The sequence below is a fragment of the Pelodiscus sinensis genome, chromosome 12 (genome assembly GCF_052426305.1).
Source record: "Pelodiscus sinensis isolate ZL-2025 chromosome 12, ASM5242630v1, whole genome shotgun sequence".
Taxonomy (NCBI): domain Eukaryota; kingdom Metazoa; phylum Chordata; order Testudines; family Trionychidae; genus Pelodiscus; species Pelodiscus sinensis.
Window position 1 is genome coordinate 2,559,785 of NC_143063.1, and position 13,738 is coordinate 2,573,522.

Below are 13,738 nucleotides of genomic sequence, written 5' to 3' on the forward strand. Positions count from 1 at the left end.
GCTGCACGTTAGGTGGGGAGGGAGGGAGGGCAGCGCAGTCTGGGGGGGTCTGCAGGGTGGGGCACTAGCCGGCCCATAGCCCGCTCTGTCCTCCAGCAGGAAGAGCACTCATGTTTTGGCAGCTTCCAGGGCTGCATAGTGGAGCTGGGAGTGCCGGGGGTGGGCCCTGGGTGGGAAACGGGGCCACTTATGCAGGGGTGCTGGGCCACGCCGGGGTGCCTGGGTTTTCTCTGCTCGGGGGGGCTGGGGAGTTCTGCAGAGGCGGGAGGGAAAGGCGGCCGGGCGGGGGGCTGTGCTGGCCTGAGACACATGGCTCTGTGCCATATGGTGCCGTGCCCTGGCTGGGGCAGGCACGCCCGCCGTGCTGCCCTGCTAGACGGCTCTGTGCCCCGTGCCCCCTGCCCCGCCCCGGTGTGGCTGGTCACAGGCCTGCGACTCCCTTTTGCAGAGCTCGCTTCTTGGAGAACCTGGTGTCGGCCCAGAAGGAGAAGCTGTCCGCCATGTCCAAGGGGCGGCTCGACGTCCTCGCCGAAGCTGTGCAGGTCGGCGGTGAGCTCAGCACGGAGCCGGTCCCGGCAGGTACGCAGGCCCCGGGTGCCCCAGCCGCCGGCACACACCGCTCCCCCTCGGAGCCAGGCAGCAAACCGGGCTCTTGCTGCTCGCTGCCCGGTCGCTTCCAGCCCTGCCCGCCGAGCGCCGGGCTGCAAGGCCCCGCCAGGCCACTGGCACCTCCCTCCGGGCCTGAGAGCTGCTGCCAGGGAAAGTGCTGGGGCATGTGCAGCCCAGGCGGCGGGGAGGGTGGGCCCCAGGGGCAGCCGCACGCCCTGCCGCCAGCTGCCTACGGTCTGCTGTTTCCGGGCTGCAGGGAGGCTGGCGCGGAGCGAGGGGGAGGAGCAGACCGAGTCGGGGCCAGCAGCCGGGACCGCCCCGGGCAGGGACGAGAGAGGAGACGGCGCATCAGGCAAGGACTCTCCTGGGACACCTCCGCGGTGACCGTGGCTCCCCTCCCCCAAATGCACCAGCTTCGGTGCCTGGGGACCCCTGCCTGGGGCCACCTGCAGCCCCTCCCACGGCTCTCGCGTGGGCGGCTGCCTGCCCCGCGCCCCCGGGGCGCACGCAGTGTGACCTCACGGGGCAAAGGGGCTGAGGCAGGAGCCTTCCCCGCCCTTGTGCAGCCCTGGGCCGTGCAGTGCCAGAGCCCTGAGCCGGGCCATTGAGGGAGGCCGGGGCCCGTGGGCAGGTGCGTGCCCTGGACACACTGTCCTCTGGTTCCCCCCAGGGCCCGGCAGCCCCCAGCAGGAGAGCGCAGATCCCTGCAGCTCCATCTCCTCGGACGAGGGGCTGACGCGGGACGCGCTGTGCGCCAAGAGCCGCGCGGAGCCGGCCCGGGACCCGCCCTGCCAGGCAGAGCTGCAAGGCCTGGAGAGCACCGGGCCCCGTGGCAAGGCCCCTGCCGGGCAGGTCTCCGTGCGCCCCCAGGCCAGCGTGGAGGCAGAAGCCAGCGCTCCGAGTGCGGAGCGGGCCCTGCTGACCCCCTTTCGGAAGGACGCCGAGTTCCCATGGGACCGTCTGGAGAGCGGCCCCCTGCTGCTGAAGGTCAAAGACCTGGATTTCTCCGACCTGGGGGAAGAGGAGGATTTCGACGCCCTAGAGCAAGGGGCAGTAGAGAGCAGCTCGTTCCAGGCGCCTGCCGGCACCGGGACACTGACTGCGGGAGGCCTCCTGGCTCCCCCACCCCCACCCCCTCCTCCGAGCTGTCCCCCGCCCCCCGGCTGTCCTCCGGCCCCACCCCCACCCCCAGGCTGTCCCCCACCTCCTGGCTGTCCTCCGGCCCCACCCCCACCTCCTGGCTGTCCTCCCGCCCCACCCCCAAGCTGTCCCCCACTCCCCGACTGTCTGGCTCCACCCTCCCCGGCCCTGCTGGGCTCCCCGGTGCCGGACGGCCATCCCCCAGCCCAGAAGAAGAAGACGGTGAAGCTGTTCTGGAAGGAGCTGAAGCCCCCTGGCACCTGCCCCGGGGCCAGCCGCTTTGGCCATGCCTCCGTGTGGGCGTCCCTGGAGCGGGTAGAGATTGACGCGGCCAAGCTGGAGCATCTCTTTGAGTCGCGGGCGAAGGAGGCCCCGAGCACCAAGGTACGCAGCAGGGCGGGGGCAGCAGCCAGTGGTGCAAGTACCCTCGGGTGCTCCAGAGAAGCCTGGGGGGGGGGGGGGGGGGGCGTTAACAACTGACATTGGGAGAAAACTCAATTGCTGTGTTAAGTTTTGCAGCGCTTTATTTTTTTTGTACTTTTTACACCCAAACGTTTCATCGCCCACCCGGCTACGATTAAGTTGGTTAAACAAATGTGTTGCAATGGCAGAAAAAGATGTGGTGTGTCTGAAACTGTAGGCACCGGGGGTACTTACACGTAGTTTTTGAAAAGGGGGTACTTACCATTTTTTTAAAGGAGTAATTTATAGAAAAAGGTTGAGAAGCACTGCCCCAGAGGGAAGGAACAGAACAGGGAATCAAGTGGTCCCTCCCCTCTCACCACCTCCAGGGGCACCATTCCTGCCCATTGTGGCTCATAGCCATGAATGTATCTAGTTCTGTTTGAACCCTGTTAAAGCCCTGGTCTTCATGACATCCTCTGGCGAGGAGTTCCACAGGTCGACTGCGCTGCATGAGGAAATACTTCCGTTGGTTTGTGTTAAACCTGTTCCCTGTTAATTTTGTTTAGTGAGCCCTGGGAACCAGTAAATAACTTCCTTATTCACTGCCCATATCGGTCGTGACTTTACAGACCTCTGCAGATCCCCCCTTAGTCGCCTTTGCCAGGCTGAAACGCCCCGCTCTTGTTGCCGTCTCTTCAGACGGGACCCGTTCCAAACCCCGCCACGTGTTGGCTGCTGTTTTCTGCACTTTTGCCAGCACCAAGATACCTTTGTTGAGATGAGGCGACCGCATCTGCAGGCAGGATTCAAGCTCTGGGCGTCCCATGGATTTGTACAGAGGCCGTTAGATTTTCTCTGTCTTATTCTGGACCCTTTTGTAATGGCTCCTGCTGATTGTATGGCCCTGCCACCCGGAGTGGGACGTAGGAAAGGAGGAGTGGGAGCGCCGTCTCTGGGCTGCGATCCAGTGCCTGCCCTCACACACAGCCTAGCAGCCCCAGGGCGGGGAGGAAGGGGGGGTTAGAATGAGTCCCCTCTCTTGGGTGTGAGGTTAGAATGAGTCCCCTCCCCAGGCCGCGCTGGCCTCTGCCCTGCTGCGGCGGGGGGGGCAGAGAGTGCGCGCGGTCTCCAGGGCATGCCAGCCGCCCCTGCTGTGTTGGAGGGCTGTGCAGCCGGTCGGGGGAGCACCGGGCCTGAGTCCAGAATGAAACGCAGGCTGGGGGAAGCTCTGTTGGAAACGGGCCCAGGCTACCCAGCGTCTCCAGGGCCTATTACAGGAGCCCTTTGTGGAGCAGGCAGCCTGCCTGCACGGCCGGGCCCCGCTTTGGGGCACGGGCTGCTGTTCCTTGGGAACGGAGCCTGGAGAGAAGGGCTCTTCCCCGGGGCCGGAGGGCCGGGGCGCGTTAGGGTGAGGTTACTGGAGGGAGAGGGGCCTTGTCTCTCAAAGCTCAGCTCACCGGGCGCCTGGCGTGGCTGCCCTGGCCCCGGAGCTGCTCTCACTCGTGGCGATGTTGGCCAGAGTGATCGTGCAGTCGCCGTGCTGTGAGCCCCACCCTCGTGTGAAGCCGTGCCCGGAACTCCCATTGTAACCTCACCAGCAGGGCTCACGAAGGGGTCGCGCTGCACCGGGTCCTGGGTGCAGGGGAAGGTGGCGAGGGGGGCCTGCCTGCCCCTGGCTCCGCTGAGTCAGCGCCGATTTTCACAGCAGATATCATGGCGACGTGCCCCCGGCAGGGTTCGGGGCAGCCCGCATGCCCCACACCTGCCTTTCAGCCCCTTTCCTTCCTTTCAGAAAGCTGCTGACGGGAAGAAGTGCACGGTGGTCCTGGACCCCAAGAGGAGCAACGCCATCAACATCGGCCTGACGGTGCTGCCGCCCGCGCACGTCATCAAGACGGCCATTCTCAACTTCGACGAGTTCGCCATTAGCAAGGAAGGGATCGAGGTGAGGCTGCGGCCGGCCGGCTCCCGGTCCCCAGCAGGTGGCGCTCCAGCCTCGCGGGGTCCCCCTCCAAAGCGCACCCTGGCCTTGCTGTGCCCCCCGCACGGCCATGCGCAGGGGGAGGGAACTGCTCAAGTCCTAGGCCTTGTGTAGCATCCAGCCTGCCCTGCCCAGAGCATTTCACGGGGTGGGTCTGTCTGGCCCGGCCCGGCCCTTGGAAGGAGACGCCCAGGCTGCCAGGGACAGGGACTCTGCTCCAGTGGGGGTCCCCTGACCCGGGGGTGCCTTAGCACCCTGCTGAGTGCGTTCGCCCGCAGCCGAGCCCTGCTCCCCAGGCCCTTGTGTTCTTTCCTAGCAGGAAAGCGCCCGGGCGCCCCCGGCCGTCGGCACTCCCGAAAGTTGCTCTGCTGGGCGCACGGGCTGCTTGGTTGCCCCAAATTCACAGCCCGCCTTGGTCGATTTCACAGTCCTGGCGTTGAAAACCCACAGCTGCCATGATTGGAGCTGCTCACATCTGGAATTTCAGTGCTGACCGTAAGGGCCCTGACCCCAAACGAAGATGCGGGAGGATACGAGTACTCTAGGGCGGGTTGGGCACTGCTACCCTTACTTCTGCTGCTGGCAGGATGGGGGCCTGGCCGTCAGCTGCTGCTCTCTGGCCGCTCCCCTCTGAAGGCAGCACAGAAGTACAGGTGGCAATCCCGCAACCTCCTGCAGCTCCCTTGTGGGTCAGGATCCCCAGTTTGGGCAACACCAGTCTACCCAGGACATTGGCATGGCTTGGGTTAAAGGCCCACGTGGGGGGACCAGAGTCCATGGTCCGTGATGCTTTTCCTGGCCGTGAATTGGCAGGGCCCGGCCTGTCGATGATAGTCCCGGTGGGGACAGGGGAGGAGATGAGTGGCCGTGGCCACTCCCGTGACCTCTCCTTGCGTGTGGCCTTGGAAAGCTCCCACTGAGTCAGCTGCCCCCGCCCGGCACGAGGCCCATCCACCCTGTGGCTCTGACCTGCGGCTCCTTGTGCCCTCCAGAAAATCCTCACCATGGTTCCCACGGAGGAGGAGAAGCAGAAGATCCAGGAGGCGCAGCTGGCCAACCCCGACGTCCCGCTGGGCTCCGCCGAGCAGTTCCTGCTCACCCTGGCCTCCATTAACGAGCTCACGGCTCGCCTCCAGCTGTGGGCCTTCAAACTGGACTACGAGAGCATGGAGCAGGTAGCCGCCGGCATCGCCAGCCTGTGGGCTGGGCAGGATGCGGGGTCCCACTGCTGCTTGGCGGGGGATGGGGCATGGTACAGCCACGCTCGGCAGATGTGGGCCACGGGCCGGTCTGGCCCTGCGGGGGCCGGCGCTCTGCTCTCCCAGGCTGGTCTGAGTTCCGCCTCCCTCCCCATGCGGCGCTGCCCTCCGACCTGGGGGAGCAGACCCCGGGTGGGCGCTGGCGCGGTGCCTGGCTGCTCGACAGAGTGGCAAGTGCCCCTGTGCGCATGGGCGGGAACTGGGCAGGGCCGGCCGGCCGCTCACGGCAGCTGCACCTTCCCCCACGCAGGAGATCGCAGAGCCGCTGTTCGACCTGAAACTCGGCATGGACCAGCTGGCCCAGAACCAGACCTTCCGCTGCATCCTGGCTACCCTGCTGGCCATGGGGAACTTCCTCAACGGCTCCCAGGTGAGGAGCTGGGGCCTAGGGAGAGATGCAGGGTCCCCCGCTGGCGGGAGCGCCCTGTGGGCAGCAGGGCCAGGCCGCCGGGCCCTGCGTGAGGCTGAGGGGCCAAGCCGGGGGGACAGGCCAAGGGGGCCGGTGCCCCGCAGCAGGGAGGCCTGCAGTCAGCGCCCAACGGGCTGCCGGGGTTTCGTGCTGGGGCCAGGGCTGGTGCGTGGCAGTGTGCACTGAGGATCTTGTCAGGCGGAGATCCAGGCGGGGGGCCCAGGGGGAGCAGAGCGAAAGGCCAGTGTCGGCGGAGGGGGCTGGTTAGCTGTGGAAAAGGGGCGATTGCGCCTGGTGACCCACAAACACATTGAGCAAGGCAAACCCTGCCCCCACCCCTACCCCCAAGAGCTCACGGATGAAGCAGACCAGCCGTGGGAGGGGAAACTGAGGCGGGGGAAGGCTGGCGCATCCCCCTGCCAGGGAGAACCTGGCTCTGCTTCTGGCGCAGGCTGTGCCCTAGGAGCCTGCAGTTGTAAATGTGACCCAGCCCCTCCAGATGGGGCCCGGCTGGGGAGGTGCAGGCAGAATCAGCGGCGGGGCAGGTGGCGCCAGGCAGGGTGACCTGGGCTCCCCTGGCTCCGGGGGGGCTGTGCCCCTGCGCTGAGCATGCGCTTGGGCTTCAGAGCCGGGGCTTTGAGCTGAGCTACCTGGAGAAGGTCTCGGAGGTGAAGGACACCGTGCACCGGCAGTCCCTGCTGCACCACCTCTGCCACGCCGTGGTGGAGAGGTTCCCCCAGAGCAGCGACCTCTACTCGGAGATCGCGGCCATCACCCGCTCGGCCAAGGTAAGACCCGGGGCGGCCGGGGGGGTGCCAGGCGCAGCGGGCCAAGTGCGCAGCTTCGCTCCTTCCGCAGGTGGACTTCGATGCGCTGGCAGAGAGCCTGGGCCAGCTGGAGCGGCGCTGCCGGGCCTCCTCGCAGAATCTGAAGGCCATTGCCAAGCACGAGCTCAAAGCGGGCCTGAAGAACAAGCTGGCGGAGTTCCTGAGGGACAGCTCCCAGCGGGTCCACGTGCTGCAGGTGGTGCACAGGCGCGTGCTGCACAGGTGGGTCTGCCCGCCCGCCGGGCTCCTCGGCGCTGCCCTCGCAGGCGGGGCCCCGGGCAGGGCGCATGTCCCTTGCTCCCCCTGGAATCGTGTTCCCAGTCCTGCAGCAGGGAGTTCCTAGACCTGCAGGGGCAAAGGGGAGGTGGCGGTGCCGGCTGGCAGGAGGTGGGGGGTGTTTCTACTGCAGGGGGCCCATTAAGGGGACTGGTGGATCTCATGGTCTGGAGGGGGGAGCGGAGCCGGCGGCCGTTCCCAGGAAAGCGGGGGGGGGAGGGCGGAGCTGGCAGCCGTTCCCGGGAAGGCGGGGGGGAGGGGGGGAACGGAGCCGGCGGCCGTTCCCGGGAAGCGGGGGGGGGGAGGGCGGAGCTGGCAGCCGTTCCCGGGAAGGCGGGGGGGAGGGGGGAACGGAGCCGGCGGCCGTTCCCGGGAAGGCGGGGGGGAGGGGGGAACGGAGCCGGCGGCCGTTCCCGGGAAGGCGGGGGGGAGGGGGGAACGGAGCCGGCGGCCGTTCCCGGGAAGGCGGGGGGAGGGGGGAACGGAGCCGGCGGCCGTTCCCGGGAAGGCGGGGGGGTGGGGGGGAACGGAGCCGGCGGCCGTTCCCGGGAAGGCGGGGGGGAGGGGGGGAACGGAGCCGGCGGCCGTTCCCGGGAAGGCGGGGGGAAGGGGGGGAACGGAGCCGGCGGCCGTTCCCGGGAAGGCGGGGGGGAGGGGGGAACGGAGCCGGCGGCCGTTCCCGGGAAGGCGGGGGGGAGGGGGAACGGAGCCGACGGCCGTTCCCGGGAAGGCGGGGGGGAGGGGGGGAACGGAGCCGGCGGCCGTTCCCGGGAAGGCGGGGGGGGAGGGGGGGAACGGAGCCGGCGGCCGTTCCCGGGAAGGCGGGGGGGAGGGGGGGAACGGAGCCGGCGGCCGTTCCCGGGAAGGCGGGGGGGGGGGGGGAACGGAGCCGGCGGCCGTTCCCGGGAAGGCGGGGGGGAGGGGGGAGCGGAGCCGGCGGCCGTTCCCGGGAAGGCGGGGGGGGAAGGGGGACGGAGCCGGCGGCCGTTCCCGGGAAGGCGGGGGGGGGGAAGGGGGACGGAGCCGGCGGCCGTTCCCGGGAAGGCGGGGGGGGGGGGGGACGGAGCCGGCGGCCGTTCCCGGGAAGGCGGGGGGGAGGGGGGAGCGGAGCCGGCGGCCGTTCCCGGGAAGGCGGGGGGGGAAGGAGGGACGGAGCCGGCGGCCGTTCCCGGGAAGGCGGGGGGGGAGGGGGGAACGGAGCCGGCGGCCGTTCCCGGGAAGGCGGGGGGGGGGGGGAACGGAGCCGGCGGCCGTTCCCGGGAAGGCGGGGGGGGGGGGGAACGGAGCCGGCGGCCGTTCCCGGGAAGGCGGGGGGGGAGGGGGGAACGGAGCCGGCGGCCGTTCCCGGGAAGGCGGGGGGGGAGGGGGGAACGGAGCCGGCGGCCGTTCCCGGGAAGGCGGGGGGGAGGGGGGAACGGAGCCGGCGGCCGTTCCCGGGAAGGCGGGGGGGGAGGGGGGAACGGAGCCGGCGGCCGTTCCCGGGAAGGCGGGGGGGGAGGGGGGAACGGAGCCGGCGGCCGTTCCCGGGAAGGCGGGGGCCAGGGAGCCGAGGGGAGCCAGGCTGGTTACAGGACTCCTCTGCCGTGTGATTGTCAGGGCGGCCCGATGCGGCTCCGCTTTTCCGGGCGTAGGTGGGCCCGTGTGAGCTCCCCTCGCCCAGCCGCCCTGTCTCTCGGCAGGTTCCGCTCCTTCCTGCTCTTCCTGGGCTACCCGCCGGCGGGCACGCGGGACATGAGCGTGACGCGCTTCTGCCGGCTGCTGCGGGAGTTCGCCCTGGAGTACCGCACCTGCCACGAGCGGGTCCTGCAGCAGCAGCGCAAACGGGCCGCCTACCGCCAGCGGAACAAGACCCGGGGCCGCATGATCACGGAGGTACGGGGCTGCCCTGGGGGGCAGGAAGCCGTCTGAGGCCTGCATCTGCCCCTCCCCTCATGCCGGCCCTCGCCTCCCCCCCTGCAGATGGAGCGGTTCTCCGGCATGGCCGGCAGCCCCGAGGCAAGTCCCTCCCCGGCCCGGGTCTCGGCCTCCCCCGAGCAGCAGGCAGAGGCAGGCCACGAGACTATGAAGAGCGTGTTGAGCTTGGCAGCGGAGCCCCACAGCCGGCGCAGCAGGGCCAGCCGAGGTAGGGGGCATGGCCGGCCCGGGACCGTCGGTGCTGGCCCCAGGGCAGGGGCTGTGCTGGGAGCCTGCCTGTCCCTGGGTAGAGCAGAGCAGAGCCCGGCTCACCTAACGCCCTGGGCTGTGGGCATGGGCCCCCCCTTGCGGCTGGAAGCCTGCCTGGCACAGCCTGTCGCGCAGCTGCTCCCAGGCCCTGCTGTGTTTGTGGGGCCCCTGGCTCAGCCCAGCCTATGCCCCGTGGCCTAGGTCCTGGTCCATGTGCAGCCAGGGACCCTGGGTGGTACTGCCTGTGGGATCGACAGGCCACACCCACAGTGCCCATAAAACTTAGGGACCCATCAACCCAGCCCATCCTCGTGGGGCCCTGGCCCGCTGGCCGGCTCTGCGCTGCTGGGCTGCCCTGTTAGCGGGTCCTTGGAGCTAGATTACGGCTGGGCCAGCTCCCGCTAACAGCTGTGGGGAGGTCGGTTAGCGGGGGAGGGAGGTCGGTTGGCGGGGGAGGGAGGGAGGTCGGTTAGCGGGAGAGGGAGGGAGGTCGGTTGGTGGGGTAGGGAGGGAGGAAGGTCGGTTGGCAGGTCCAGGCTGTCGGGAGGGAGGTCGGTTGGCGGGGGAGGGAGGGAGGAAGGTCGGTTGGCAGGTCCAGGCTGTCGGGAGGGAGGTCGGTTGGTGGGGTAGGGAGGGAGGAAGGTCGGTTGGCAGGTCCAGGCTGTCGGGAGGGAGGTCGGTTGGCGGGGGAGGGAGGGAGGAAGGTCGGTTGGCAGGTCCAGGCTGTCGGGAGGGAGGTCGGTTGGCGGGGGAGGGAGGGAGGGAGGGAGGGAGGAAGGTCGGTTGGCAGGTCCAGGCTGTCAGGAGGGAGGTCGGTTGGCGGGGGAGGGAGGTAGGGAGGTTGGTTGGCAGGTCCAGGCTGTCGGGAGGGAGGTCGGTTGGCGGGGGAGGGAGGTAGGGAGGTCGGTTGGCAGGTCCAGGCTGTCGGGAGGGAGGTCGGTTGGCGGGGGAGGGAGGGAGGGAGGTCGGTTGGCAGGTCCAGGCTGTCGGGAGGGAGGTCGGTTGGCGGGGGAGGGAGGTAGGGAGGTCGGTTGGCAGGTCCAGGCTGTCGGGAGGGAGGTCGGTTGGCGGGGGAGGGAGGGAGGGAGGTTGGTTGGCAGGTCCAGGCTGTCAGGAGGGAGGTCGGTTGGCGGGGGAGGGAGGGAGGAAGGTCGCTTGGCAGGTCCGGGCTGTCGGGAGGGAGGTCGGTTGGCGGGGGAGGGAGGGAGGGAGGGAGGGAGGTCGGTTGGCAGGTCCAGGCTGTCGGGAGGGAGGTCGGTTGGCGGGGGAGGGAGGTAGGGAGGTCGGTTGGCAGGTCCAGGCTGTCGGGAGGGTGGCTCTGTGGGGAGAGGGGGGGCTGGCAGCTGGTAGAAGGGGAGCAGCCAAGCGGCCGTGGGGCGCGGCTGGGAGCAGGCTGAGCTTGGCTGCTCCGGTCCCTCGGCTGATGTCCCCATGCTCCCCGGGCAGCCATGGGCCAGTCCAGCCCCTCCAGCGGCTCCGTGCCCCAGGACGACGGCTCTGGCTCCCCCGCTGATGCCTCGGATGAGATCATGGAGCGCCTGGTGCAGTCGGTCACGCACAGCGCCCGCCCGCGCCCAGAAGCCGCCAAGGAGCGCAGGAGGTCGCGTGTCAGCAGGAAGTCCCGTAAGTGCCGTGCCAGGGCAGGGGCAACTCGGCCTCTGCCAGCCGCGGCGGCAGGGCGACGTCTGGGGGTGCCAGGGTCCCCGGGGGCCGGCTGCGCTGTCGCCCCCGTCTCCACACGCCCGGGCGGGTGGCTGGGCAGAGCGCCTGGCCGTGTCCTGGCGTGGGTGGGCCTGACCCCCCCATTCTCACCTCTCTCCCCAGTGAGGCGGACGCTGAAGAGCGGCCTGAGTGAGGAGCTGGTGCAGGCCCTGGGCCTGGCGCGGGCTCCCAGCGTGGAAGTGTGACGCTGGCCGTGGCTGTGGACGGAGCCTGCGATGCCCCGGCCCGGAGCGAGCAGAGCGGGAGCCCGGCCGGCCCAGGACTGCGCTGGGTGGCCTGAGGAAGGGCGGGGCCTGCGCGTGGGGAGCCCCGAGGCAGCGGGAAGCATTCGCCCTCTACCCCCTGTGCCTCACTCCCTGGGGAGCTGCGGGGGGACCTGGGTTGGCACTGACCGTGACGCTCCCTTCTGGTCCTGGCTGGGCTCGCAGGCCTCCAGCGGGACTGCCCCCTCGGCCCCACAGCCGGGGGGGGGCCTGGCCCTGGGAGCAGGGCTTGCTGCGCTGGCACAGCTGGCCTGTGTCAGAGCAGGGGCGCCTGGCCTCCCTCCCCAGCATCTGGCCGAGGCAAAGGCCGTGTCCAGCTGCGGTGGGAATTCACACGCTGCCCCGAGCGGGCCCCTCGGCCGTCTGTGGACAACTTCGCTTGGCACCTCAGAATTCAGCCGCGGCCGCTTGTCTGCCCATCTTCCAGCTCCTGGGTGGTGGAGCCAGAGGCCTGTTTCCACGTGTGCTGAGGGCCTGCCGGGCTCCCAGGCACTGGCCAGGCCTGGTGGGAAGGCCTTTGGATAGACTGCCTTTTCCCTTCCCTTCCCTTCCCTTCCCTTCCCTTCCCTTCCCCCGGCCCTGCACCTCACGTGTTTTCCTGCATCATCCACCCGGCTGTCCCCGTCGGCAGGGTGCCACGGTGACTTGATTTACGGTGACTTTCTGGCACAAGAACTATTGCACCCAATTGGGGTTATTCCTCTTTCTAACAGCTCCCGCTGAGTGCGTCATAGAACTAACTGTGATGGGGGGTAGCTGTGAGGGATTACGGAGGTTTCATTTATTTAGATGCAACCAGGATAGTCACGTCTAGGGATAGAGCCATTTAGTGCTGTAAAGGCCAACTCCCGAAAGCGAAAGCCGCCATGTGCAAAAGGGAGAGGGAAGAAATGTGGAAACATGCAAACTTCCATAACTGGCAGTTAGTTAAGAATGTTTTATTAGATGTAAAACCGACCAACTCCCCCCTCACTGGTCTGCAATCACCAAAGATGTCTTTTTTCATTAATAAAAAATACCTTGGTTCAGAGGGGAGGTGAAAGAAGCAGTAAAATGTACATAAAACAAATAGGGAAACTGATAACACTCAGCAGTGGAAAAATGCAGGCAATTGAAAAGGGAAGCTAAAAGCATTGGTAAAAAATCGATGGCAGTAGGGTCAAGGAGCACGGGATTAATGGGCTTGTGCCAGAGAAGAAACCAGCTGCTTGGCCTGCAACACGCCAAGAGTTGTGTTTCCCGAAGCCAGCCGGCCAGGTACCGGCCCTTCCCTGGACGAGTGTCTGCTTGGTTGGCCCTGCTCTGTGCTCCCAGACCTCAAGGAGCTTCATAACTCCCTGAGCAGCAGCATCTCAGAAATATCCAATGTCCCCCCCCCCCCCCCCCCGCCCGTGGGACATGCAGCAGGCCCTTACTTCCGGTGGGTGCTCCCCCCATGGCCTGCCTGGCCTGCCTGTGCTGGTTTGGGATGCAGCCCCGAGCTGCAAGGGGTTGGATCCGCGCCTCTCCCGTAACCTGGGTGCCAGGACCCTGGCAGACAAGCAGCTCACACCCTGAGGGTCCGTGTGCTGCCCAGCTCTGGTTGGTTGCTCTGAGCCCAGCAGCCCCAACCCGGTCTCTGACCTCAGTCACTATGTGCAGGGTGACCCCAGCACAGCCCCAAATCCCCCCAAAGCGTCTGCCCGGCCGAGCGCAACCCTCTCATGCTGTGCTCAAGGAGCAGCACACCAGCCATGTGCCACCGCGCAGGGGTTAGCAAACTGGCTTGGGCTACACGGCTACGTCTAGACTGGCATGATTTTGTGGAAATACTTTAATGGCAACGTTTTTCCGTTAAAAGTATTTCTGCAAAAGCGCGTCTAGATTGGCCTGGATGCTTTTGCGCAAGAGCACTTTTTGCACAAAGCATCCATGTCCAGTCCAGAGGCGATTTTGCGCACGAAAGCCCCGATTGCCGTTTTAGCCATCGGGGATTTTCTGCGCAAAACAGTTCTTCCCTGTCTACACTGGCCCTCTTGTGCAAGTATTCGTGTGCAAGAGGGCTTTTTCCCGAGCGGGAGCGTGAATTGCACAAGAAGCACTGATTTTGTACATGACATCAGTGTTCTTGTGCAAATTCAAGCAGCCAGTGTAGACAGCTGGCACGTTTTTGTGCAAAAGCAGCTGCTTTTGCGCAAAATCTTGCCAGTCTAGATGCACCCCACGTGTTTATTACACCCAAGTCCCCGGGGCTGAGGTCCTCCCTGCCTCGAGGCTCGTGCTGGGGCTCTCTCGGGCTCCTTGGCCGTCTGTGCAGGACGGAGGCGGGGGCTGGCCTGCAGGGCTACAGCATGGTACCAGCTCCCCTGCTGGCCTCCCTGGCCACCTGCTGCAGCCCTGACGTGGCCTGCAGATATCCACGTTTCTACAGCTGCTTCAGGGCTGGGCCCCTGCCCGGATTGCCTCCTGTCCACGGGCAGAGGTCCCTGCGGCTGCTGCATGTTCCCGCCTACCTGGGCACGCGGGGATGGACGTCTCCAAAACGTGCTGAGCGCTCGGTCCCCAGGGAAAGGCCTGGGTCCACACTGGTTGGGCATTCACTGGTTTGACCGTGACTAGCAGCGTCTCCCCCCCCCCCCCCCCCCCGGCCAGGGAAGGGGTGTGGCTACCTGGGGGAGGAGTGTTCTGTGCTTCCGAGAGGGGGC

At 67.5% G+C, this 13,738-nt stretch overlaps 1 protein-coding gene across 3 annotated transcripts in view; it reads left to right on the plus strand.

The window, feature by feature from the left end:
* The window catches only part of FHOD1 (formin homology 2 domain containing 1), a 47,994-nt gene extending 35,910 nt beyond the window's left edge, over positions 1-12,084 (plus strand). For 2 of the 3 annotated variants that reach the window (XM_075940566.2, XM_075940567.2), the window contains 12 exons: positions 449-579; positions 866-961; positions 1,280-2,133; positions 3,947-4,099; positions 5,128-5,310; positions 5,645-5,764; positions 6,430-6,591; positions 6,662-6,852; positions 8,586-8,778; positions 8,866-9,028; positions 10,516-10,692; positions 10,894-12,084. In XM_075940566.2, the coding sequence (XP_075796681.2) occupies positions 449-579; positions 866-961; positions 1,280-2,133; positions 3,947-4,099; positions 5,128-5,310; positions 5,645-5,764; positions 6,430-6,591; positions 6,662-6,852; positions 8,586-8,778; positions 8,866-9,028; positions 10,516-10,692; positions 10,894-10,976 (2,506 nt within the window). In that variant the 3' untranslated portion in view covers positions 10,977-12,084. The remainder of the gene's footprint in view (positions 1-448; positions 580-865; positions 962-1,279; positions 2,134-3,946; positions 4,100-5,127; positions 5,311-5,644; positions 5,765-6,429; positions 6,592-6,661; positions 6,853-8,585; positions 8,779-8,865; positions 9,029-10,515; positions 10,693-10,893) is intronic. The other variant, XM_075940568.2, reaches the window with a different exon arrangement.
* Positions 12,085-13,738: the final 1,654 nt, after the last annotated feature.